The 25,168-nt window shown below is 37.5% G+C and overlaps 1 protein-coding gene across 18 annotated transcripts in view; it reads right to left on the reverse strand.

Moving 5' to 3' along the window:
- DCLK2 (doublecortin like kinase 2) overlaps positions 1-25,168 on the reverse strand; it is a 144,454-nt gene that overhangs the window by 51,438 nt on the left and 67,848 nt on the right. For 10 of the 18 annotated variants that reach the window (XR_011436742.1, XR_011436741.1, XR_011436743.1 and 7 more), the window contains exons 3-5: positions 9,917-10,019; positions 6,736-6,837; positions 2,262-2,356 (exon numbers count right to left, since the gene is read on the reverse strand). Coding sequence is in view for 13 of the 18 variants with exons in the window: in XM_070261533.1 (XP_070117634.1) it covers positions 2,262-2,356; positions 6,736-6,837; positions 9,917-10,019 (300 nt within the window). In the remaining 5 variants the exon portion in view is untranslated. Of the gene's footprint in view, positions 1-2,261; positions 2,357-5,763; positions 5,815-6,735; positions 6,838-9,916; positions 10,020-25,168 lie in introns of all 18 variants that reach the window. The other 8 variants (XR_011436740.1, XR_002803454.2, XM_070261531.1 and 5 more) reach the window with 1 other exon arrangement.

The raw sequence follows: 25,168 nt of genomic DNA on the forward strand, positions 1-25,168 counted from the left end.
AATGTCATCCATCTTCACTCCAGAAATGCAAGTGATCTTGTGTGAGTTTGCACCATGCATGAAGGAGAGGGTGTATACTCAGAGCATTAACATGTATTTCCTTGAAATGATCAGCTATCCAGTCCTGAAGCTAATAAGCAGCATCCATTGCTAATAAGTAGCATCAATTGACCTAATGGCAAGAAGGAAAAAGGACTACCTTGGGCTTAGAGTTGAAGATGGACTAGGAAGAAAGATGGGAGCCCAGGTTACCACTGGATAACAAAAAAGGGGAAAATGACCAAGACCCCAGGTAAGCAGGGACTAAGGTACCGGCCTGGAAGTCCACATGTAGCCCTAGGTCAAGGATCCCAGCCCTGCCTGGAGCAACAGCCTGAGGGAGAAACACTAAAACGTGGCTCACTGGAAAGCTTATGTTGGGTTTGCCCTAGTTAACTATTACCAGCACTTGCTTTTCCTTCAACAAATTACAAAACACTGAAACTAAAAAGAGGTGAATCAACTTGAATTATTTTTACTTTAGTTCTTTTGAGAGTTACTCAGAGTAAAAACAGTGCACCTGCGATCCTGGGGAAAATAAGTTGGGAAAGAAAAGCTGAAAATAATTAGCTTATTAGTGAATTTTAATTTACATAACCTTTTCGGAATTGACAGTTAAGAATTCCATTGAAATTATATGATAAACTAACCTAAGCCAATTTAGCACTTAGAAAATGTCTGGCTCTTTTGAGAAACATAAGGAGCTTCCAGTACTTAGAGGCAGGTAAGAGCTATGTACTCCCTACTCCCAAATTACTACAGTCGTGTGTCACTTAACGACGGGGATATCTTCTAAGAAATGCATCGTTACGCAATGTCGTCATTGTGCTAATATCAGAGTATACTTACCTAGATGGTATAGCCTACTACATACCTAGGCTATATGATACTAATCTTACGGGACCACCATCATGTACGTGGTCCACCACTGACCAAAACATAGTTATGTGGCACATGACTGTACCAGTCTCAGTTCAAATTCTGCCATGGTACATAAACAAGCAAGCACAAAACCAATCCGTCCTTTTTTTGGGAGGGAGTTTCTCTTTTTGATTTCAGGCACTTAGGTGAGAATCATACAAGTTCACTCTGAAGTAGTCATAACATTCTCAGGGCAGGACAAGCAAACTTTACCGTCAGGTGGAGAACGGAACCCTTTGAGAAGTGGGGGGAGTCGCAGCCCTCACTGTTCTGCAGGTGTCAGGATGCTGTGCCTGGCAGGTTCTCAGTCCCCTCTCACCCATGGGTCGTGAGGTTCTTACCATTCATTTTACTAATTAAAAATATTTTTCAACATCCTTAAGGTAAAGAAAACCACTCAGAGGATATCTGAAGTGTTTAGGAAACCAACTTCAGAGAATACATTCCTAATGAAGTTATCACCATTGTGGACCAAACACGCCAAGAGAATGAAAGTTAATTTACACAAACATACATGGCACTGTGTTCATTTTAGTATTTTTAGAGTATGTCACCACATAGACAACTCGATTGTTTCTGCAAAAGGAAACTTTCAGTCTTTAGCCCCAATCATTTACTGCTATTTTACCAAGCAAATTTTCTCTTATAAATTTAAATTATTGAAAGCTACTTATCAAATTAAGCTTGTTGAAATTTTACCAATTTGGTGTCACTCATCCTTCATCTCTCTCTTTATTAGATAAAATGCCTATTAAACCAACTGCTGATTGTGTTAAGTTACACATCACAGTCAAAACGTAAGATTTATTTCTAAGTTCTTCACCAAAATGAACATATTTTTCTTGTGGTACTACTTTTATATAGGTATTTTACTAGTATGTCACTCTATTTTAGACTTTCATAAAGCCACATTACGTTAGCAATATTAAAATCATGATTCAAAATGAATTTTAAAAAGAATCATAGTGTTCTCCAAGGTTTTGCCACTGCAAATCATTTTGATAATAATAGGAAAACTACTACTTACCGTACTTTAGCATATTATATTCAATGCTTACCACAACCTTATATTCCCGTTTTAGAGATGGGAACACCTCAGCTCAGAAGAGTTAAGTGAGCCGGCCCAAATTACAAAATAGAACAGGATACAGGATTCAAAGCCAGGTCTTCCTGGCTCCAAATCTTGAACTCTTTCCTTTTTGAATTGTTACTGCAGCCTAGCCCTGAACAAAGTAAACTACTAAACCATGCAACTCAAAATAACAAAATCACGCAAACATGCCACATATCCTATTTCATACCTTTGATCCTCTGAAACTTCCTGGGCTAGTTGGAGAGGAACTGGAGGATTTCGTAGATTTAGGAGTAGAAAGCTGGCTGCTAGGAGTTCCATTAACTGACCATGAGACAACAAAGGAGAGAGAAGTCATTAAAACCCAAAACAACCAGATTGTGTAAAAACACTAAGCACATGCACAATGTAGCTCCAATGAAGCTTCGATTCATTTAAAGCTCAAAGCAAAGGGCAAATCAGCAAAAAGCAAAAATAATGTACCTTATTGTATTACAGACAAAGTATTAGACAAATAAGGAGTGAAACCAGAATTACTGTTGATAATAGTTTTCCAACAGTGACATAAACAAATATATAAAACATTATGGAATCAGAGATGGGAACAAGAACTTGTCCGTATATCCTCTCTGCCAGCAAGCGAAGAGAAGCGAATGGCTGTTATATTCATAATGATTTACTATAAAAATTGTTCCATAACCTCCCATATCCACTATCTTGGTCTATACCAACCTGAATAACCAAGAAATTTTTATGGCTCTCCCAAATAAAATCCACCATAATCCAAACACATTTTCTAAGTGCATTCTTAATGGAAAGAGAAAATTACTGGTCATTTTCCTTATAATACCTATTTATTTGTTTGAAGGCCATGAAAGGCACTCTTCAACTTTCTTTTTCTCTAAACTAGTTATTTCTAATTCCTTCCATTTTCTCTTCTTCAGAGCTTAATTTCCCCATTATTTAGCAAATCTTGGTGGTTTTTTAATACATTCCCCCTCCAAACTTCCATACACCTCATAGGTTGAAATCTGAATTTAGAGCCTATGCAAGGACGAGTATGGCAGGGCTGCTGTTTAGAGGGGAAGGTTAATTTGCGGATTCTATACTAGAGAATGCTGATCAAACATTTCAGTATGACTCATGTTTATCCCTAACTATAGCACCTGGATCCATTTCTGCTGTACTTTCACAAAGCTGTGAACATCTAGTACTGGTGTAACTATTTTTCTCTTCTAAAGACTCCTTAGAAGAGAAGTAGCCTCTTCTATCATTAATCTTCAATGCTTTTGCTCAAAGTAGATGAAAACTGCCATTCATCTGTATGGAAAGAAAAGCAAAGTCTAGGTGCTGGCCCCGTGGCCGAGTGGTTAAGTTTGCGCGCTCCGCTGCAGGCGGCCCAGTGTTTCGTTGGTTCGAATCCTGGGCGCGGACATGGCACTGCTCATCAAACCACGCTGAGGCAGCATCCCACATGCCACAACTAGAAGGACCCACAAGGAAGAATATACAACTATGTACCGAGGGGGCTTTGGGGAGAAAAAGGAAAAAAATAAAATCTTTAAAAAAAAAAAAGCAAAGTCTAACTCCATTTTTTTTTTTAAATTTGAGGTAGCAGATAACTATTATTTTAAATGATGCTAATAAGTATAAAAAGCACAGTGCAGAGATAAAGGTCCTAAATAAGTGATTCAAAAAAGTGAGCACCCGTTCTTAAGCAGAGGCAGAAGTCCAGGGTCAAATATTTGTGATTAGATGAATCATATGTACACAGGGATGTCTCAGTCACACGAAGTCATGTTTGTTTACTGTATTGCTCATTTAAAAATTCAGTGAAGATGAAATTGTTTTCTAGTTATTTTTAAATTACAAAACTTGGGCCGGCCTGGTGGCACAGCAGTTAAGTTCGCATGTTCCACTTTGGCAGCCCCGGGTTCGCTGGTTCAGATCCTGGGTGCACACCTATGCACTGCTTGTCAAGCCATGCTGTGGCAGGCATCCCACACATAAAGTAGAAGAAGATGGGCATGGATGTTAGCTCAGGGCCAGTTGATCTCAGCAGAAAAGAGGAGGATTGGCGGTAGATGTTAGCTCAGGGCTAATCTTCCAAAAAAAAATTACGAAATTAATTTTTCTAACTCAAACTGGCAAACCCCAGGCCGCTGAAGCAGAGTGAGTGGAACTTTGACCATTCGGAACTTTGACCACTCGGCCATGGGGCCACCCCCTCCTCTGAATACTTTTTATCTTGGTGGACTATGAAAGATTCACATGCTTGAAATCCAAAGTGAGAGTTTTTAAAACTCAAATTATGGTCACTATTTACCCACTTACATCATCCAGATTAATTTCTGTGTGTTTATTACATAGTATTTAGTTATTTTGATAAATCAGAGTTTTGTTGAGGAATTTAGTCAACCAGAATTCACTTATGGGAGCACTTCTGTCCACAGATTGAAAAAGTACAATATTATATTTACAAAGTTACTAACTCTGTTTGAAATTCCAATTAGCCCCATGGAATTTTCTAAATGCTAACAGGTATACCACAGCTAAAGCCATCTGTAAAAGCAAGTTACACTTCTAGATACTGTGGCTTTTATACAAAATTCCCCTTCCTGAAGTGGGAAGAGAACATAATATGAATACATATAGTAACTTTCTCTACAATTACAGTGAAGTTCCAGCAATTGACTCAGGCCTCAATTTTTCATAACTTCATTATGTGCTGAACACACTTTTGAGTTAACCTTTTATAAAGAAGCTGTCTGTCCTCTGAAATGTGATTTAAACATCTCACAACTTTTACTTCTGAGTTTAAGATCTACTCTATTAACACAAATCCAAATATGGACTCAGTTAAAATTTTAGGGTTTCGGAATGCTAAGATTTTCTTGAACCAATTTCTAAGTATTTCAAATTCAAGTCAGAAAGATTTATACATTTATTAGACTATGTTATGAAGCAGCTGGTCTGCAGGACAAATAAGGGCTACGAAACATGTTTTTAGTTCAGTATGTTAACTTCCCTCTTTAGAGCTCAGGGAGACAAAATTGGATTGATCAATCACTCTCCCCACTTTTTAGTTATTTTACTGATATGATAAGCATCTGTAAATCTATCACTAAAACAAAAGCTAAGAACCTGACAAAAATCTACATCTACTATATGGTAAGCTCACTTCAGTGTACTTATGCAAATTTCACGTTATACTAGCTTTCTCAGTGTTTAAGATACTTTACAGAAAGGATAATAGGATTTTAAATAAGCTTAACAGCTAAGAGATGCTTTCAGTTTAAAATATTCATATTGTCAATATTTTAAGAGAGAGTATTGAGCCTATTAACCCCAGAGGAAGGTGAGAATAGAAGACTATAATTGCTGCTACGGCCATTTTCATGTCACCAACAAACTCTAGACTTTTTCAGTAACAGACTATTTTCCAAAATTAACTAGAAGATAGATCCCTTGAGGCAATGTACCTCCTTGAACACTTTGTACTATGATGACACACAGACAGGCACTTGGCAACCTTCTGTTGATGACTGGTTCTCCAACAAATAAGGGAGGCTGAAGCATCCTATGCATAGTGAAGCATTTCATGCTGCACAGATGTACGCTGGTACAAGCCAGATACATTCATGGAAATGGAGCAAAAGGAAACAGAAATGCGGCAAAAGACAAAAACAAAAACCCAGCAGAGCGACAAAGCCATAATAATCATGGCTCACCTGGGGATTTGGTTGTAGAATAGACACTGGAGTAGTGGCCACCCCTCTTTACTGTACACATTCAGTATATACAAAGGAGGAGGAGACAGTAAGGAGAGTGGTTATTCAGCAGGTCTACACGTGTACACAAAAAGGGTAAACAACCCAAAGAAAGTGGAGTAGGTGCTGGAGGGGAAGTAGTGAAAAGGAGAATGTCCAAAAAACTCAGTCATTTACAAAAAGTTTGATGCTCGAGACAGTTTTTTATTAATGCTACTTTTACAGGTTCTAGATTTCCCATGTGTAAAACGATGGTTTTTCACAATCCTTTCCTTAATGGAAAATGATATCACCAAACTATTTATAATTACTGTAAACAGACCTTATAGAATCAATATAGCAAGATATTTATGGATGTTTTTATTTTTTTTTAAATGCCAAAAACAGTCAGAATTATAACAAATCTACAGGCTTAGGACCTGAAAGAAACTTAATTACAGGTAAGCCTGACTCTTAAATAAGTAAAGTACTATGTTCCAACAATAATCATTGCTACTATTAAATTGCTTGATGAAGGAAAAGCCTGTGGAAACTTATCAAGCAAATACATTTCTGTGTTAGGTGTGTTTGTCTATGTCTTAAACCAATAAGAGAAGAAAATATCCACAATTATATAGCACAAAATTAAAAATGCAGCACACAGTGGCCAAAATGTGAAACACTTCTATGTAAATAGCAGGAGAAGAATCTTTCTCAAGATAGTTCTTGAGCAAATGTGTCAGAACAAAAGAAATAAGTTTCTTAGAAGACTTATTACGACTCTGAGAAATAGACTTGAATTTTTGGTTTTAAAAATCATGTCGTTTATATGTCGTTCTGGAACCTGGTTGCATACGAGGATGGGAAAGACTACTAATCCATAATAATGTAAATAAAATTGAAGGAGAAGGATCTGCTCCTTCTGTGACCATCTATTCCTTTTCTATTAACTACCTGAAGCTGGTGATTTGCTGCGTCGAGACGGCCCAGGGCTTTTGGATCCAGAGTACTTAACAGCTGAGGAGCGAGAATAAGATGACTTCAAGACACGGCATTCTAGAAAGGAAGCAAAGTGCATTAGATAGATCTGATTTTAATGCTCACCAAAAGAAGATGACATGAGAAAGTCATTTATTGCCTAGAACTATTACCTGATCATTTTTCTACCACTCTTAAACAACTTTAATATACAAAGCAACCGTCCCAAAAGTACACTTGAGGTTATCTTTACTCAGGCGACACAACTTGTGACATCACCTCATTGTTCCAGACGGCATTCTCAATGAACACAGAAGTCCCAATGTCCTACTTAACATATACACATGCACAGCCTAATCTAACCACGTGTAACTTTTTTTAGTCAGTGGCATTGACAGACAATGGCTACAATTTTATTATTCTCTCCAACTCTTTGATAATCTTATTTTGAAAAAATATGGGACTTGTACTTATGAACCCATTATAGTCTTATTTTCCATCTGCTCAAAGTATGGAGCATCAAAAACTAGGAAACTACCTTTAAACAGTAACTTTGATCTTTCCATAAAATGCCAAATAAAATAGCGTTTAGAGTACCAGAACTAATTACAGCTAAAATAATCACTTCTAATTTGAATAATTAAGAACACGAGTTGTGGAGTCATGCAATTTTGGATGAATTATGGATTTGACTTTGCTAACTGGGGGACCTTAGTTAGGTTCTAAGCCCGCTTTCCCCCTATAAAATTGGGATAAGAATAAATTTCCTTCAGAGGCTTGTTATAAGGATTAAATTAGATAACATATTGTCTGTAATTTACGGTAAAATACTTCAATTTATGCAGGAAGATAAAATGGGGGTTGGTTTTAATCTATACCCCAAGGGCAATAAATTAACATGTGAAGTACACTAATCAGGAAAATACACACCAGGGGAGGATATTTAGCATTTGAAAGACTCTAATCAAAACCTTACTCAGAGGCGGCTGTAGCAACTTCAGTTTAGTTAATGAGCATTGTGGATGTTAGAAAGTATCCCACTGTTGAACAGAGTGGTGTGTGTATTAGTTTGAACCATCTTAAAGGTACTGCCACTCTCCTACTAGCAGAATGTGTAAATCTAGAGAGCGGACAACCAGAACTTCAGAACTACACCCTAGGCTTAGGAATCTGAGCCAGTCCTGCATCCAGCTCTTAATGGGCGATTTTATTACTTGACTAAGACTAGGTTAGCTGAAGTCTATGGATTTTGAATGGCAATTTAATGCAAGATATTGTCAGAAGCCTAAAAGAACAGAGTTGGGACTTCATCAGGATTACACCCCAAGTTAAATAACTGATTTTTAAAAAAATCTTTCCCTCCTAATAAATGTACTTGCAGCAGAATTAGGTCTGAGACTTGCTTTCACTGTAAAATTTTATGACCTGAGGTAGTAGTATAATAATAACATTAACAACAATGACAATAGCACATACAATGTAATGGCAGTCTTGTAACTGTTTTACATATATTAACTCAATTTTAACAAAATCTTATTAAAAAGCCACTATCATTAGCCCCAATTTGCAGAAGGTAAATAATTAGCAATTGAGAGGGAAGAAATCAGTAGCTTTCACCTATCTCTAACTATTGGAGTTCATCACTAGCTAGCCAAAATCAACAAATAACTACGAATGATCCAACTAGCTTATGTAAATATACGACATACAGGTAAAGCACTGAGTACAACGCCTGGTACATGCATAGTAAGGGCTCAATAAAGATTTTATTGTTGTTGTTATCCAAATTAACTTTATAATCTAAAACATATCATTGAGTTTTAATGTCCCAACTTTCAAAACAACTAATATTAACATCAAAGACATATTAGGAAATGAAATTAAGCTAAAAATCAAGAAAAACATAAAATACAGGTGGCATGTAAATGCAAGTTCTCAGTCAACCTTAATCATCCCTAAGAACAGGGGAGAGCATTAGCACAGATCATACAAAAAGGACATTATCTGCAATTCTTTAAGGACTTTCCAGTGACATTACCAGTTTAAAGCAGAGCCAGACCAATAAAATATAAGACAGTACAGAAACCCTCAAAGAAATGTGGCTGCGGTGAAAAAACAAAACAGAAAAACAAACAGAGTAGATAAATGAGCCAAAGCTCAAAGCAGATAAATTATTTCCACAAAGTAATTGATGTAGTGTAACAAGAAAGAATTACACAAGGAAGTTTGGTACCACAGAATGTATCAACTTGAATTTTAAAAAGTCTGTGGATCACCATATTTATTAGGTAATACGTTTCTCTAATTCTGCACTATCGGAATCACCGCAACTGGGAGGGGTCTACCATCAGTCTAATTTTTGAAAAGCCAACTTTCCTTAATCATGAAATTAAAGAGTGAGATTGTATCTCTTAACTTTCCTCTCCTCTGTGAAATGTTATGTGTGTATGATTTACCTTATTTAAAGATGAACTTGACTTTACTATCAGCTGCAATAATCACTATTACTGGTAATAGGTTTAAATTAATCCAAGACAACAGAGTAAAGCAATTTTCCCAGAATCAATAACATTTGAAATCACTGAGGTTATTGCTAAATAACTGAAAACTCCATATATTGGTTCAAATTAAGAGAAAGGGATTTTCTTATCCCATCAATGAAAATAGGTTTTTTTCTGCATATATATACGAATATTGTTTTTTAAAAAGTTGTAAACAGAAAAATGAGGTAAAAAGAGACCTGAAATAATCACTAGTAACAATTTAGTTATTATCCTTTTATGTATCTCTTTATGGACATGGGTAATGTACAACTAATGCTTCAGGTTCAACACTATCCGTACGTTTAAGATGGTATAGCCAGCTACCATTCTGGAAGACGGCAGGAAGTCCATTTCAGAGAGAAAACAATGCAGTAAAAGGAGATGGAACCACATTGCTAAAATGTGAAGACAACTTTATTTGGATTAAGTTGTGTTTTTAGGTTTTTTTTTTACAACTAGGTAAATACTTTCATTTTATTTTCTACTTTCATTGATTCAAAGAGTACCGCCAATGCCATCTTTCTGCAACACACCAGACCACTTAACAAGCACCGAGAGACTAAATCCCAAGCCTTCGTTTCAGGGTTACAAAAGTGGTCAATGAACTGCCTTACCACTGTGATCCAGGACAAAGTCATCTTGGGCATAACGGAATTTTTCAGGTCCACATGCAATAAAAACATCGTCATCACCAAAAAAGTCTTGTAGACAAGTAACCTAAAAAAAAAGATCACATCCAAGAAATAAATTAGAAACATTAGAAGTGAAATAAAGAGCAAAATCAAATTTATTTTCAAGCCTCACCTATACAATCGAGTTGGATTGAAAGCTGTTTAACATCACACTACACTTCCACGTATTTTACTCTTCACAAAGCACTTTCACACACTTTCTCCTGACCTCAGAACAACAGAATGAGGGCCTCATAGCTGGCATCAATATTCCTGTTTTACAGGTGAAGTCAAGGACATACACAAAAGGTTAAGTGATGTTTTCCAGGTGTCCTATCAATGGGGCTGATGGAGGGCTCTGCTCTCAGTTTAGTGCTTTTTACTATTCTGCCCTTCCTCACTCTCCTAGCAACTCCACTTCCCAGCTGCATCACCTTGGGCATAACTTCTCTGTTCCTCTGGTACAACATACCTAGGTTGTTTTGAGGATTAATGCGTGAAAATGGCTTGGAAGGGATGCCAGGCATACAAGTAACTCAGTGTGTTAACACTCATGTCCATCACCACCACCATCATTAAGATCAGAGGAAGATTTGCCATGAAGCTAATAAGGCTTAGGCTTAAGCTTCAAGGCCCCGTACCTAAATGTGTAGTCTTAGTTTTACATTATTTTTTCAAAAAGGGCCCACCATACTGTATCAGTTTCAGATCCACCCAGGGAGCACATTCATCTTCCAGGACTTTGGAAGTAGATGGGATCCACTTTCCCATGTTTTTCAATGGCCTATATAAGATTTCTTTAAAAAGTACTTTTTCCCAATAATAAATTAAAAAAAAAAAAGAAAGAAAGAAACCCCATGCCCATTAGCAGTCACTCCCCATGCCCCCAACTACTCATCCCCAGGTACCTGTAATGTACTTTCTGTCTCTATGGATTTGCCTCTTCTGGATATTTCATATAAATCAAAGCATATAATATGTGGCATTTTGCAATTGGCTTCTTTCACTCAACATGTTTTCAAGGTTCATCCACATAGTAGCACATATCCGTACTTCACTCCTGTCTATGGCTGAATGATATTCAGTTGTACAGATATACTTCATTTTGTCTATCCATTTATCAATTAATGGACATTTGGGTAATTTTTACTTCTAGTTCAGTGCTGGCTCTTGCCACTATATTTTTCCTCATGCTGTTCCTCAGCATGGAGTGGCCCTTCCAAGGACCCTTTAGTGCCCTGATTCAAGGTAGGCAGGGATATTTCCTTTTCTTCATTCCATATGGCCCAGTAGAGTTCTGACTTTGGTGGATGCATGTTTGTTGAATGAACTGTGGTTTAGTATGGATTTGCTCCTATTGGAACTGAGCTCAGACTCAGAATAACTTCTCTGGGGTGAGTGGTGCCACAGATATAATCTCCATTGCCATCTCCACCACCATCACTTATATTTAGGACTTCCCGATAGTTCAGTCATCACTTCACCCCTCCAAATTTTCTCTCTGTATTGTATATATATAATGTCATTAATCCCTACAGTAAACATGAGGTTGATACTACTATCGCTCTTCAATTAGAAATGAAAAAACAGATCTAGAGACAGAAACTTTCCCACACACAGGGATTGATTCTTGTTCCCAATCAACATGAGCGGACGAATTTAGATGCAATTCCTCCACTTTACATTCTCTGCTTTAAACTTAACACCATGTTGCCTCCCTTCAATTGGAATCCCATAATTCATCTTTCTACTTTGATATTTCTTACCACATTTTACCTTGTTTTATAGTCATTTATGTATCATATCTCCAACTATTTTGGTTTTTTTACACACATAAATTCAATGAATGGTTCTTAAATGCAACTAAATCCAGTTTTACTCCCCTGGCCAAATAAAACACATATCTACTAAAGTTTAATCCAATTATTTAAAAGAGGAAAATTTCATTTGTTTTTGCAATCAATTTAGCATGAAAAAATAACAATTGAATTTTCTAAAATACACCTGTATGAATGTCTCTGTGTGAAAAGTCAATTAATTTCTAATTGATTTTATTACAAGGAAATATTTCATCTGGTACTAAATTAGTTGGTATTTGACTAGAATAAATGCCAAAGTAAATAATTAAGTTGTTATTACGTGGAGTAAAAGTATTTAAAAAGTCTAGGGAACATAATAGATCAAAAAGTGGTTTATCCTCTCCCCTCAGCAGTTCTATTTAATTATTCCTAATCAATTACTTAATTATTTCACCTGTCAATATAACTGGATTTCAAAACAAGGTTTGCATACGACGTCTGTCTCCCTTTGACTGAGGTTCTAGCCATTAAATGTGTATTTGGTTAAACAGTTAACCAAAGTATATAATTATCAATAAAGTTCAGATTTGCCTCAAATAAGTCATCACTACTCTCAAGAAATGATAGGTATTCAAATGAATAAATGATACAACTGAGATAAACAGGTATTTTGACTTATTTTTATTAAGGTATACTCAGGACACTGACATACCTCATAAAATGTTGACTACTTCCATCTCCATTCAACAAATTTGTATTGAGAACTTATTATGTGCCAGGTACTACTCCAGCTTCTACAAAACATCAGTAAAGAAAAAAGGAGAGAGACAGAAATCCTTGCCCTCAGAGAGCAAGTGTGAGCTGTCGCACAATAAAAATGCATAAGTAAATTTATGCAATGTTAAAAGGTGATAAGTGCTATGGGGAAAGAAAAAGCAAGGAAGGGAAACAGTGAATGCAGGGGATGGGGCTGCAATACTAAACAGGGTCATCAGAGAAGGGCTCATCGCAAAGGTGACATTTGAACAAAATATTAAAAGAGGTAAGAGAGCAAGCCACATGAGTATTCGGGGGAAAAGTGTTCTAGGCAGAGAGAACAGAATATGCAAAAGCCCTGTAGAGATCTGGTACGGCATGTTCACAAGAAACAGTGCTGGAACACAGTAAGAGAGGGGCAGAGTAATTGTGTGAGAACAGATCAGAAAGATAAGAGAAGGTAAGCAGATTGTGCAGGGCCTCATCAGCCATTGGTAAGGATTTTGGCTTTCCTCTGAGATGAGAAACCACCGGAGGCTTCAGAACAGAGGTCTGCCACAACATGACTTACTTTTTAACAGGATCACACTGTGCTCAGATTGGACTATGAAAGGGCAAGGATAGAGAGCAGCGTAGTTGGAGGCTAGGACTATTTCAGGCAAGAGATGAGAGTAGCTTGTGCCAACAGGTTAGGAATGGATGCAGTGAGAAGGGGTCACACTGTCCCCTAGATATGGGGACATAAGAGAAGAGAGAATATGATGGCTTGAGCCACTAACAGCTTGGCGTTGCCATTATTTCTGACAGGGAAGAGCATAAGATGATGGGTGAATTTAGTGGTGGAGAGGATGCTCATGAATTCAAATTCAGAACACCAATTGTGAAATGCCTAGTGAACATCCAGGCCGAGGTATTGGGTGGGAAATTGGACATGCAAAAATCTGAATTTCATGGTAGAGATCTGGGATGGAGATATAAATTTGGGGCTCACCAGCTCATAGGTGGTATTTAACATCTTCAGATCAATTATGGCAATGAATGCACGTACGGAAGAGGTCTAAAGTCTGAGCTCTGAAGCACAGCAATATTACAAGGTCAGGGAGAAGCAGCAAAACCAGTGAAGAAGATTGAGGAGGAACAGCCAGTGAGGAAAAAAAAGTGAGAGTTTGTCGTTTGCTGGAAACCAAGTTACGAAAAGTGTTTCAAGAAGGAGGGAGAAATCCACGGGGTCAATGTTACTGACAGGCCAAGTAAGATGAAGATTGACAAGTGACCACTGAATTGAGCAACATGGAAATCACTGGGATCTTGAAGATCAGAAGCAGCTTTGGTGCAGTGGTTGAAGAGGAGGTCTAATTGCAGCAGCTTTAACAGAGGATAGGAGAAGAATTGTAGACACTGAGTACACACAACTCTTTCAAGGAGTTCTGACTGAAAGATAAGGCAGAGGAATGGGAAGGTAGCAGAAGAAGGAAGTGGAGTCCGTGGATAAGAGAGCTTGTTTTTCAAGATGAGAGAAATAACACAAGTTACTATGCTTTCGAAATGACCTAGTAGACAGGAAAAAATTGGTGACACCAAGAAAGAAAGGGAAGAATTGCTGGATCTGTGCCCCTTTATGAGTGAGAGAGAATGGGATCAATGTGCAGGCAAAAGGACTAACTACGGTCAGTCTTTGACAGTAAGGAAGCCAGGTGGAAGCTGTCAGGTGAGGGCATATGGTGGTGGGGCTGGTTGATTGCTTCCCACTTCACTGAGAAAGTTCAAGCAAAGTCATCAGCTGAAAGTGAGGCTAGGGGAGAAGGTACAACAGGTTTGAGGAGAAAGAAAAGGTGTGAAATTGTAGTCTGTGATTGCTAGAAGACTGAAAGGGGAGGGAAAAATGATGTGCCTGCAGGCAGCATTAAGGGCCCACTCAGGGTCCCACATACAGTATGCACGATGGAAATTCTTGGTTCCAAAACTAGAAAGATGCTAAAACTAGAAAGAAGCTATAGAGTGTTTTAGAAAAATCAAAACCTTTCAAGTTGGAATTGTTACTATTTCATGGGGTTGCATCTGACTGGTCAATAGAAGAAAATTGATATGAACACAGATGATACAAAAACCCAGACTGCACCAATAAGCAAATAAGGAACAGATGAGAATTTCTCTCCCTCTACCACTGATTTAAAATACAAGTCTCTGTTCACATTTTTTGCAATGTAGACAAGGACTATTATGGATTGTCATTACTATGTTTAACTAAACCTCAGGCAGAGATGCATGTTGATCAGTATGATTAAAGGTGAACCCAAACTAATATCCACAGATGCAGAACGAGCAGATTTCAGATGTTTTCACTTTCATTGCATAGGTATATGGTAATATTTAAAATACAGGTGTCTGTGCACAAAGCACGGCCTGAGCATAAGCTTTTGCTGGGAGCAGAGCACCATACTGCTGAGCCTGACTGCCTCCTCCCTTCTATATGTATAAAATCTTGGGCAATACATTTAACTTTTCTGAGGCTCAGTTTCTTTGTCTACAAAATGGGCAAGAAACCAGTTTCATTTCATCTTTAAGGACTAAATGTGATCGCATGTGAAAGCAGTTGGTATATGTTATTTCTTCATTTTTATTAATTCAAATTCAAATATTTATTAAAAATTTAAGTTAATGGATAATCTTTTCTAAAAGTATAAACAAAATAATTAGTACATGCCTTTCTACAAGTTCAATAAATTAGATATTTTCCCAGAAAATATCACTGACAATTTGGAAATATTCCATTGACAGCCTTCACTAGTAGAAAATTACAGCCAAAACAAATTAAGATATCTTAAGCTTCTAGAAATTCTATACAGAAATGTGATTCATGTAACATACATATAAATACGTATAATATACATACAAATATGTTTATATGCATATATTAAAGAATAGTTTCTGCCGACAGTCCCCTAGAATAATTACAAAAGAGAAAAGAAAGATTTGACCTAAATGTAATATGTCAAAGCAAAGCATTGGTCTATATCTACATATGTAAGGGATACACATAAACGTCAACATTTTTAGATTATGTAAACAGAGAACTATATCAATTTAATTCTATGCTAAAATTGTATTTGTGTAATACTAGGCTTCCATGTAATGCAGTCATTATTTGCCCAGGCTTAAATTTCACAAGTATACGAGACTATAAATGTAATTGTTCCTAACAGTGCTCCAAACTCGGTGGATACTTTTCAAAAGTGAAACATCTGATAAAATGCCCAGGGTCTATTGTAAGCTAAAATAACTCTCTCTCACCAATGGAAGCCACATTAATTTACTACTGTACGTTCATTTTAACATTAATCTAGTACCTACCATATGCCAAGCATAAACAAAAGACAAGCAGCACACAGTCTACTGGTGGAGAGGGACAAGAAAAGTAGTCATTACAGTTCAAAATGTCACGATAGGAGAACACTGTAACAGAAGAACACAGTGACTACTAAAGGCATGAAGAAGCACACAGAAGAAACCACCTGATGAAAATAGTATCCCATAAAATAAAACATTCAATACCTTTAAAATGTTTCATATGTTTGGACACTTAGGTAATTCTTTTATGTTTTTTAACATATTTCTTGTTCTTTTGCTCTGGTGGTCTGTTCCTTTTATCATAAATTTTTCAAGTAGGATTTAACATTGAGTTATGGGCCACGTCAGTAAATCTGACTCAGAAAAAACATATCAATACCACGAATAATGTCTAAAAGTCATTCCTAACAAGAGTGAGGAAAAGTGTATCAGTTTAGCAGACCTCTTACTGTTTGCTTCTGAATTTCTTCTTCAATGCAAGAAGCTCTTCAGGAATAATGGATGTTACATGCCTTATAAAAGAGAGCTACAAAAACGAGGGGAAAGTAATGTTTCTATTAAGGTACAAAATTAAAGCAATCAGCAGGATCTAATGGGGAAACATTCAACTGAGACATAATGTATCCATGGGAGCATATCTAAGCTTTCCAAATGAATGTGGGCCATTTAAAAACAGTAATTTTTCCATCCTTCAGCAGACAGATTAATTAGGTCAGGGTGAATAGGTGGCAGCCATAATTTCAGTGCTAGTTCTTAATAGATTGCCACAACCACTTTTTTTTTTTTTCCCCCCCTATTTGGTCTCTGTTAAAGGATACAGAAACAGATACCAAGGCTTGAGATCTGATTAAACTACTATGCATGTATTAGGAGGAGAATAAACTCTTTCCTCAAAAGAAAAAAGGTAGAGGACACAGAGATCTAATCTTCCCCGGACACTCACATTCTGAACCAGATATCTCCATTTCCTGACCCACTGGCACTCTTTGGAAATCTTCTATTTCTTACTCTTTCCAGACTTACAAAGGAGTTGGTGGTAAAGCAGGTTGGATTCCTCTAAGATCTCTTTTTACCACAAAATTCTAAAGTCTAAATATTTTACTTTCTAAGAAAAGCTTATGTATATTTTAGGAGACTGCTTTCAGAAGAGTTGAGTGCATTTTTCTGCTAGAGAAAAAAAGGAACATTATTTTAAGTGGGTAAATAGCAATGGCCATTTGGGATTTCTTTCTGTTCAAGTTTCAGCTTCACATGTCCTCAAAGAAATCTTCAACGAAATCTTCAAGTCCCCCAAATCCAGGTGTTCCCTTAATATGCTGTAATTCACCCAAAACAGACATCATCATTGAGGCAATTACCTGGTTTTGTGTCTGGATCTCTCACCAGACTGTGAGCTCCACACATGTAGGATCATTGTCTTATTCATCATTATAATTACAGCACAGTACACAGCACGTAGGATGTAGGGTCTGTTCCATAAATTTCTTTTGAATTAATGAAATGCCTTAAGTCTCATTTCCTCCAGGTAACCCACTTCAGAAGCTCCATCTCACACTCTTTCTGTGTATTCCTATCAACCCATTATTGTGCAAGGTAGTCCTTCTTCCCAGATTTATGATGTTGGTTTTCTATGCCAAGACAACCTATAAACTCCTTGAGCACACCAGTCAAATCCTATAGTTCCCTATAGAAGGTATTCAGCAAATACTTGGTTAATCAAATTTTGGCTCTAGTCATCTTAAAAAACTCATCTTAGAGCACGTAACCTCTTTCAGGAACTAAATCTCTTTCATCATTATTTCAGGGTGATTTAAGAAAAACTACTTGTGAAATGTACTACACAACTACTTGGTAGAGGAGATTCAAAGCAAAGCAATTTGCAATTAAACCTGCCATCTGGTGCCATTCAAAGACTTGGGATTCCATTGAATAAGGGTCTCTTGAGATACTTTCCAAAACTATTTTATTCAAAATTTCCAAGACCTGATAAAAATGCAAAAGAAACATCACTGGATCTCAGTGAAAGACTAGTTTAGACTGGCATCAACTTACTTAAATCGAGTCAGGGTCAAATCTTAGCACCTTTGATATGTCTACCTTGCAGGACAAGGACCACATTTTATAAAAGAAAGAATGGAATGATGGATATCAGGAGTATAAAATGCATATTGGAATTTTTCATGGGTTTTCTGTAATTTTAACTGTGTGTGTGCATGTGTGTACAAAACAAAGAGGGCGAAGGAGAAAAGGAAAGAGGGAAAGAGAGAAGACAAAAGTCCACACCTCCTGTTGAAATTAAATTCTTTCACTATCAGAGTTCAGCTTTAAAAGGCTGTCTATGGAAGACTAGTTAAAAATTTTTTTTCCAGTTTACTTCTAAAGAGAATTTGAAAGAAAGTCCAATAAGTGGCTTATATTTGATTATATAAGCTTTTAATGGAATTGCATTGATACCCTTGATTTTTTTCCTAAGAAATGGTCACATTACAAGTCATAAATTGCCAAATAGGAACTACATTTAAGTCTGAACCCCCATAGACTATTCTATCACGTATAATTTTTTTTATCATGTAAACAAACAGAAGTACAAGTTTTTTAAGATGTAAGGAAAATCCAAAAGACAATCTGAACATATGATTGTTAACATATAACAATAAAAAATAGGCCTAATAACTGTCTGAGCCATTATCTTTCTGTTTCTATTGCTAGCAGGGAACACTTTCTTTTTTTAAATAGACTGCCCTCGTAGATACTTGAAAGCTATAAATTCAGCAGATTGCCTTCACCATAACTAACATAACTAACATTATTCCAGACACATACCAGCCCCCCACACTTTTTTTGTTTTTTGTTTTTTGTTTTTTTTTTTACCATTTCTATCTCTAGAATAACCGTTCTGCTTAAAAGGAACAGGGAAATCATATCTGAAATAAAGAAAAGTCATTTGGTTCTTCCAAAATGCTAGGAACAACAACCAGAAAAACAAATTCACAGGCCAGTAAGCAGGGGCTGGCATTTTCCCCATTTTTTTACCCTCTACTCAGAATACAATCAGCATAAATAGCCTGCTTTGTTCCCAGTAAATGTTGGCTGGCCTACAGTAAGGGAAGGACTCCTTTCTACAGCAAAAAGAAAGCTACTTAGAATAGCAGTGTTTTTCAGCTTCCTGTAAAACCATTCAGCCTGGCACTCACGGACCATGTGGTTGCCATGGAAACAGAACTGAAGCTAAAAGATGACAGTACTTACAGTAAAGGCCTTTTCATTGGCATTTACAGCCAATCCCTACATTTAGTCTGCTTCCTTTAAAAAATACCGGACCTAACCTTCCATCTCCCACTGTAGCCTCCGCATAATGAGTATTCACCAATCAAGACTAATCTTAGAATCTTGAGACCAAAGATTTGGATGAAAATCTCTAAAAATGGGATGAAAAGATCTTGAAAAATTCATAGATATTTAGCTACCAAATGTATTCTGAAAGAGAGTGATTATTATTCCTATAAAGGAGGTAATTTCTAAGCTGACACTCTAATTGAACCCACTGAAGGCCTCAGTCTTAATTCCCACAGGAAAAAGTTTCAAGTCTACTCTAGAGTTTTCCACCAAGGGAGGGAGGCTGGAGCAAAATTTTAGAAGAATTCAGGTGAGGAAGTCAGAGGAAACCAACTAAACCAACTATAATCAACTTTCCTCTAATTCTGAAGAAGCTGCAGGTGACCGTTTTCCAGCGGATGTGACTAGAACTTGAGTCAATGCCCTCTAGGACTCAGTCATCTTCAAATATCAAACAAAAAATGAAATCACAGATGTTACAGAAGAGGCAACTGGGGTCCGGCCCCATGGCCAAGTGGTTAAGTTCATGCGCTCCACTTCAGTGGCCCAGGGTTTCACCGGTTCGGATCCTGGGCACAGACATGGCACCGCTCATCAAGCCATGCTGAGGCGGTGTCCCACACGCCACAACTAGAAGGACCCACAACTAAAAATACACAACTATGTACCACAGGGCTTTGGGAAGAAAAAGGAAAAATAAAATCTTTTAAAAAAAACAAAACAAAGATGCTTTGTTTAAAAAAAAAAAAAGAAGACGCAACTGAGAACCAAAGCAAAAGGTGGCAACTTTCTAATCTAAAATTTTCTGTTTCCAACAGAAAGGAAAAAGGAACAGGCAGGGAATACTGAACTATACACTGTCCACAAAGAGTCTCATTTACACATGAATTTCATTTAACCCCCAGAACAACCTTGTGAAGTAGGCACCACAATTCCCATTTTACACAGAAAGAAAGGCTCAGAGGTTAAGCAACTTGCCCAAGGTCACACAGTCAGTGAGGGAGGAGCTGAGACTTGAACTCTGGTGTCTGATTTGGAACATATTCCTTGTGCTTGACCACACACTGTCTCCCTACAGAAGAAAACAGTGTGATTTACAATCTCTGAAAAACAATATAAGAAAACTTATTGGGATAAGTCAGAGGAGTTTTTATACTTGTCTAAAATCCAAATGACCATTTTTCTATCTCTTACTTTTATGAAGTAAATGAATGGTAAGTATGTAAGCTTATATCTAGGATTTTTTTTAAGGATCAATTTATAAATAATGTCATAAAGTCAGTACATGTTTGGGCCAATCTCCTTTACCTTAGGGAATACTGAACATCATGTTCTGAAATTGATATCTTTAAACAAACTGGCTAACTCTTTCTGAAAACCAATTATAAGCATAAGTTAGAATCCTATGGTTCTAGAATAGGACTCCATTTGCTGCCAGAGCAGAAATTTTAAGAGTACATATATTAATAAATATTACGACCTTTAAAATTTTAACATAAAGGCAAAACCTGCAACATTTTCCAGAAATTTATTCTCTGCACACAAAAATCCATCTTCAGATTAGTCTACCCTTTTGGCATCAGTTTAGCACCTGGTGAGCATCCAGGTAGTTAAGATCCTTGGACTCAAGACTAAGAAAAAATTAGTTAAAGTGGTATGGAAAGATTTGGTTAAGTCTATTCTTGTTCTGGAAAACACCAACCACACAGCACTGTCAATACAAACACCCTTACTATGCTCTAATATAGTAGGGCTATTTAGGTTTTTAGGAAAATCATCCCTATTAAAAAAAAAAAAGAGAAATCGTGTCTGTTTATGTTTCTTTCATCTTAATAAAATTATTTTCCTCCTCCCTCACCACTATGCTCTGAACCTTCACTTCTTGTTTCAAAAAGACCATCCCAACTAACCTTTTAGCTGCCTCTCTGCCCACTTCTAATTTGCTGCATTTAAAATCCAGGAGAGAGATTTCAAGTTCAGGAAATGTAAACTGGGTAGTGTTAGAGGCTTTGATTGGAAGGAAAGAAGCCTTCATGTCCAAATTTCACACTTTCTAATGACCAAGTTCCCTTTGCATATTTCCTAGTTTTAAGCTGTGGTCCAGCCTGGTGAGTAGGCTAGATTTGAGTCCAAAATAAGTGAGGCAGTTCTATGCTGCAAAAACCATAAGATTTTGGTTTCTATAGCTGCATCTATTTTCACATGACAAGGAATCAAAATTTTCATTTTCAAACCAACATAAATCCTCCATGAAAAGCAATGAGAAAAATTTCTCCCAGTGCAGTCTTCTTTGCAGATGAAGGTCTCACTGCTACAGCCAAAGAAATCCTCTGAATAAGTTACATGCCTGTGGCTATTCGGAAATGGAAAGCATGCCATCCATTCGAATTATTTATGGTAACACTTTTAAAACAAAAGTGATATTGGCTGAGGCAAAAACCACAATCAGACTTTCCTGTGTAAAAGGCACCTGTTCCCAAAACACAGCCAAAACTTGTTACGCTAACATATACACAACTGATTTGCAAGCTGTTAGAACAAGTACTCGGTTTACGAGAACTCAAAGCAAGAGAGCTCAACAGATTCATCATCATGCTCTAAAAATGCAAATACTTGTAGAAGGGTTATGTCTATCGACTGTGCACCTCTACTCCCAAATATGTGGAACTTCAGAATGAAGCTAGAAAAATCTTTTTTCATTTCATTTTAAGGTAATTTAATATATTTAAATAAGTTAGGACAAAAGAGTATAGCAAATAATGCCCAGCCCCCAGAGTTAACAAATGTTATTTTGTCATGTTTGCCTCAGATCCCTTTAATATATGGAAATAAACCATTATAAGTTAAAACCTCTTTTGGTCCTGGTCTCCAGCCCCATTCCCTCTCCCTCCTACCTGCCTTCCTTCTCCACCAGCCCAGGAAAATACCATCAAGTATTTCACATAGGTCCTTCCAAACCATGATTTTAGACCTTGTTTATAGATGTATGTATGCACAGACAACCAAGAATATTGTTTAGTATGTTGTAAAAGTTTAGGTAAGTTGTATCATACTAAACATATCATCCTCCAATTTGCTTTTTTCACTCAGTATTGATTTTGAAACCTAGCCAGGTCTTAGTCTTAGTTTCTCTTATTAATTCCCCCCTTTTTTTCAGCTTATTGATCCATTCCTAAAGCTTTTATTTTTAAAAGATTATCATTCTACCATTTAACATTATTACTTCTGATAAAGTGCAAAGATAAATTCTACATACTATCAATACTTTCAAATTCTTTCAAACAAAAGCCTACTTTCTCAGACTGTTTGTTTCAGTTTATATAACAATTATAGCAATCAAGTAAGTTCTCAGATGGAAGATGTAAGAATCAATTCATTCTTTGCCCACAGACTTCACCTCCAATTATGAGAACGGAATGTCCAGCAAATGCTTGACATTTAGGTCTAGAGATTTAGACATAACTGTTATTCCAAAGAACAGGGTTTCTTGACCCAAAGGAGTATAAGCTCTGGGAAAAAGAATTTTTTAATAACTAACAGTTAAAATTATTCATGATAGAGCTACATCTAAGCTTTCAGGAAAAAAAACCCTGCAAGATGACTTAAAATCACTGATTTATAGAAATAGCTCCTTTCAAAAGACAAAGCAAAAGAAGAAAAAAACAAAATCCTATGTCAGATCTATTCTGCACTATACCACAAGACAGGTTTTCAAGGCACAGGAAACTTCTCTTCCACAGGGAATGCATAAAGGGAATCCCTCCCTGAAGAATTCCATAAGCTGGGAAACACTGATGAACTGTACGCATGCAGAATTTCTTATCTTTTTCTTGCATCCAGAGACATGATATTCTTTCAAAGAAACATTTATTTATTTTTTACAAATCTCCAGGGGTGTCAGTTAAACTGGGACTGAGACCAGTGAGTAAGGGAAGTTGTCTGTAAGCATTTATCATCAAGTTATATGCCTTGCTTGGGGAGCCAGCTGTCTTAAATAACCATCTCCTCCCTGGGGCCACAAGTCTGGGCAAGAATGCTACTCATGTCAGAAACTCATGTCATGAGATTAGATTTGAATGGAAAAGCAAGGGAAACGTGGTCCCTTTTCTCCAGCTGGGATTGATTATTCCCTTCCCAACAAGGAGGCTGTTATTTAGCCTGAAAAGAAGAGCCTCCTTCCTTCTTGGCTATTTTCCAATCCATCGTGGCACCTGAATGAGTTCGGGAATACCCTGCCTCACCACAGCTTTCAGGCCTCTCAGCCTCTCTCCAGGAAGTCGTTTTGGTACATTATTTCTCCATCAGTATGAACAGAAGTTACCCGCGGATTCTTGTGGTGTGGCAGCGTACCCTAGAAACCTAGGCAGGTGGATGAGGCCAGATAGAATATCAAGAAGGGGGCTTAGGTAGGTCAGCATGAGCTTGTAGCAGCCGAGGAGGATGGGGAAAACATCCAGCACCTGGAGACTGACTGTGCCTGTCTTTCTCCCTATAGCACCCAGAGCACAGTGCCGTGCCCAAGTGCAGACACTCAGGGAATATTTATTGAATGAATGAGTGGATGGATGAGTAGCGCAGAGGCAAGGGACTCCAGATTCAGTAGCTCATAGTATTAGACTCATGGGAGGCAGCTTTTACTACCAGCATACACACAGAGATGGCTCTGGAAAACCAGAAGGCTTAGGCAGAAAACAGATGTGAGGAGAAGGGGAGAGGGAGGCATGGCTGCATGGCTGCACAGCAGTAAGGATTTGAACACCAGCAGGATCCCAACTGTAAGTAAACATTATTACCACAATAAACTCCATCCACCTATCCTCTACCACCACAGCTGGTTTGTCTCCAGCAACTTAAACAACTTGAAGAGAATACTTCCAGCTTACGGTAAAGACAAAGACCAACGGAACCCCATGTGGACCTCAGTATCAGGAGCATAGGAAGAATATGCTCAGAGAACAGGGAAGGAGCTGAGGAGGGAAAGGGGTTCCTCAATATTGAGAGGCAGGACCACTTCCACCTTCCTAGGACATGAAGAAATGTCAAAACAGCTTATGGTAATCGTGAAATAGTCTACAAGTAGTGCAACAAATTATTTAAATACACATAAATTATAACCATATAACTTCATTAGATGATTGATTTGTTGTTGTTGTTGTTGAGGAAGATGAGCCCTGAGCTAAGATCTGTACCAATCTTCCTCCACTTTGTACGTGAGTTGCCAACACAGCATGGCTGATGAGTGGTGTAGGTCCATACCCAGGATCCAAACCCATGAACCCAGGCGGGCCGGAGAAGCGGAGTATACTGAACTCAACCACCTCACCATGGGCCAGCCCCTCATTAGATGATAATTTTTAAAAACTAAGTATGAAATCTTTCCAAATGTGAGGCCTGGGCCCGATGGCCCACAAAGTCCTGACCACCAACTCCACTGGCTGGTGACAAGCCCTAGCAGAAGACCATGGACAAGTTCTTTCTTCACAGTCTGGTTGGTAAAGGACAGCCCTGCTCCTCGTCCCCATTTCTCATGTGTTCTGCCTTAGTCTGGCTTGAGTCTCAATTCCCCACCATAGAAATATTCATCTCATTACCCTCCAGCTAGGAGAAGGACTAGCTCATAGACCAAGAAATTAGCTCCACCTTTAATATCCCTGAGATGACAGGTGCTACTTCTCTTTGCTGTGTGGCGGTTTTCTTCGGTACTTCCCCAATAGCACCTGGAACATCAGCCAGCACTCTCTTGGCTAACTGTCTTTGGCTGAAATCATCCCAGGCTAAATAATCTCACCAAGAGAGGAATCTGATGAACCAAGTTTGTAATGTATTTTTTTAAGTGCCATCTTTACTTAAAAAAAAAAAAATTATGATTTACTCAGAAAAATGGGGTTCTGATGTGATTATGTTCGTATTTTCATAAAGACTCAAGCCACTCTTCTGAAATGAAGCATGGTCATAT

Source organism: Equus caballus, chromosome 2 (genome assembly GCF_041296265.1).
Source record: "Equus caballus isolate H_3958 breed thoroughbred chromosome 2, TB-T2T, whole genome shotgun sequence".
Lineage (NCBI taxonomy): Eukaryota > Metazoa > Chordata > Mammalia > Perissodactyla > Equidae > Equus > Equus caballus.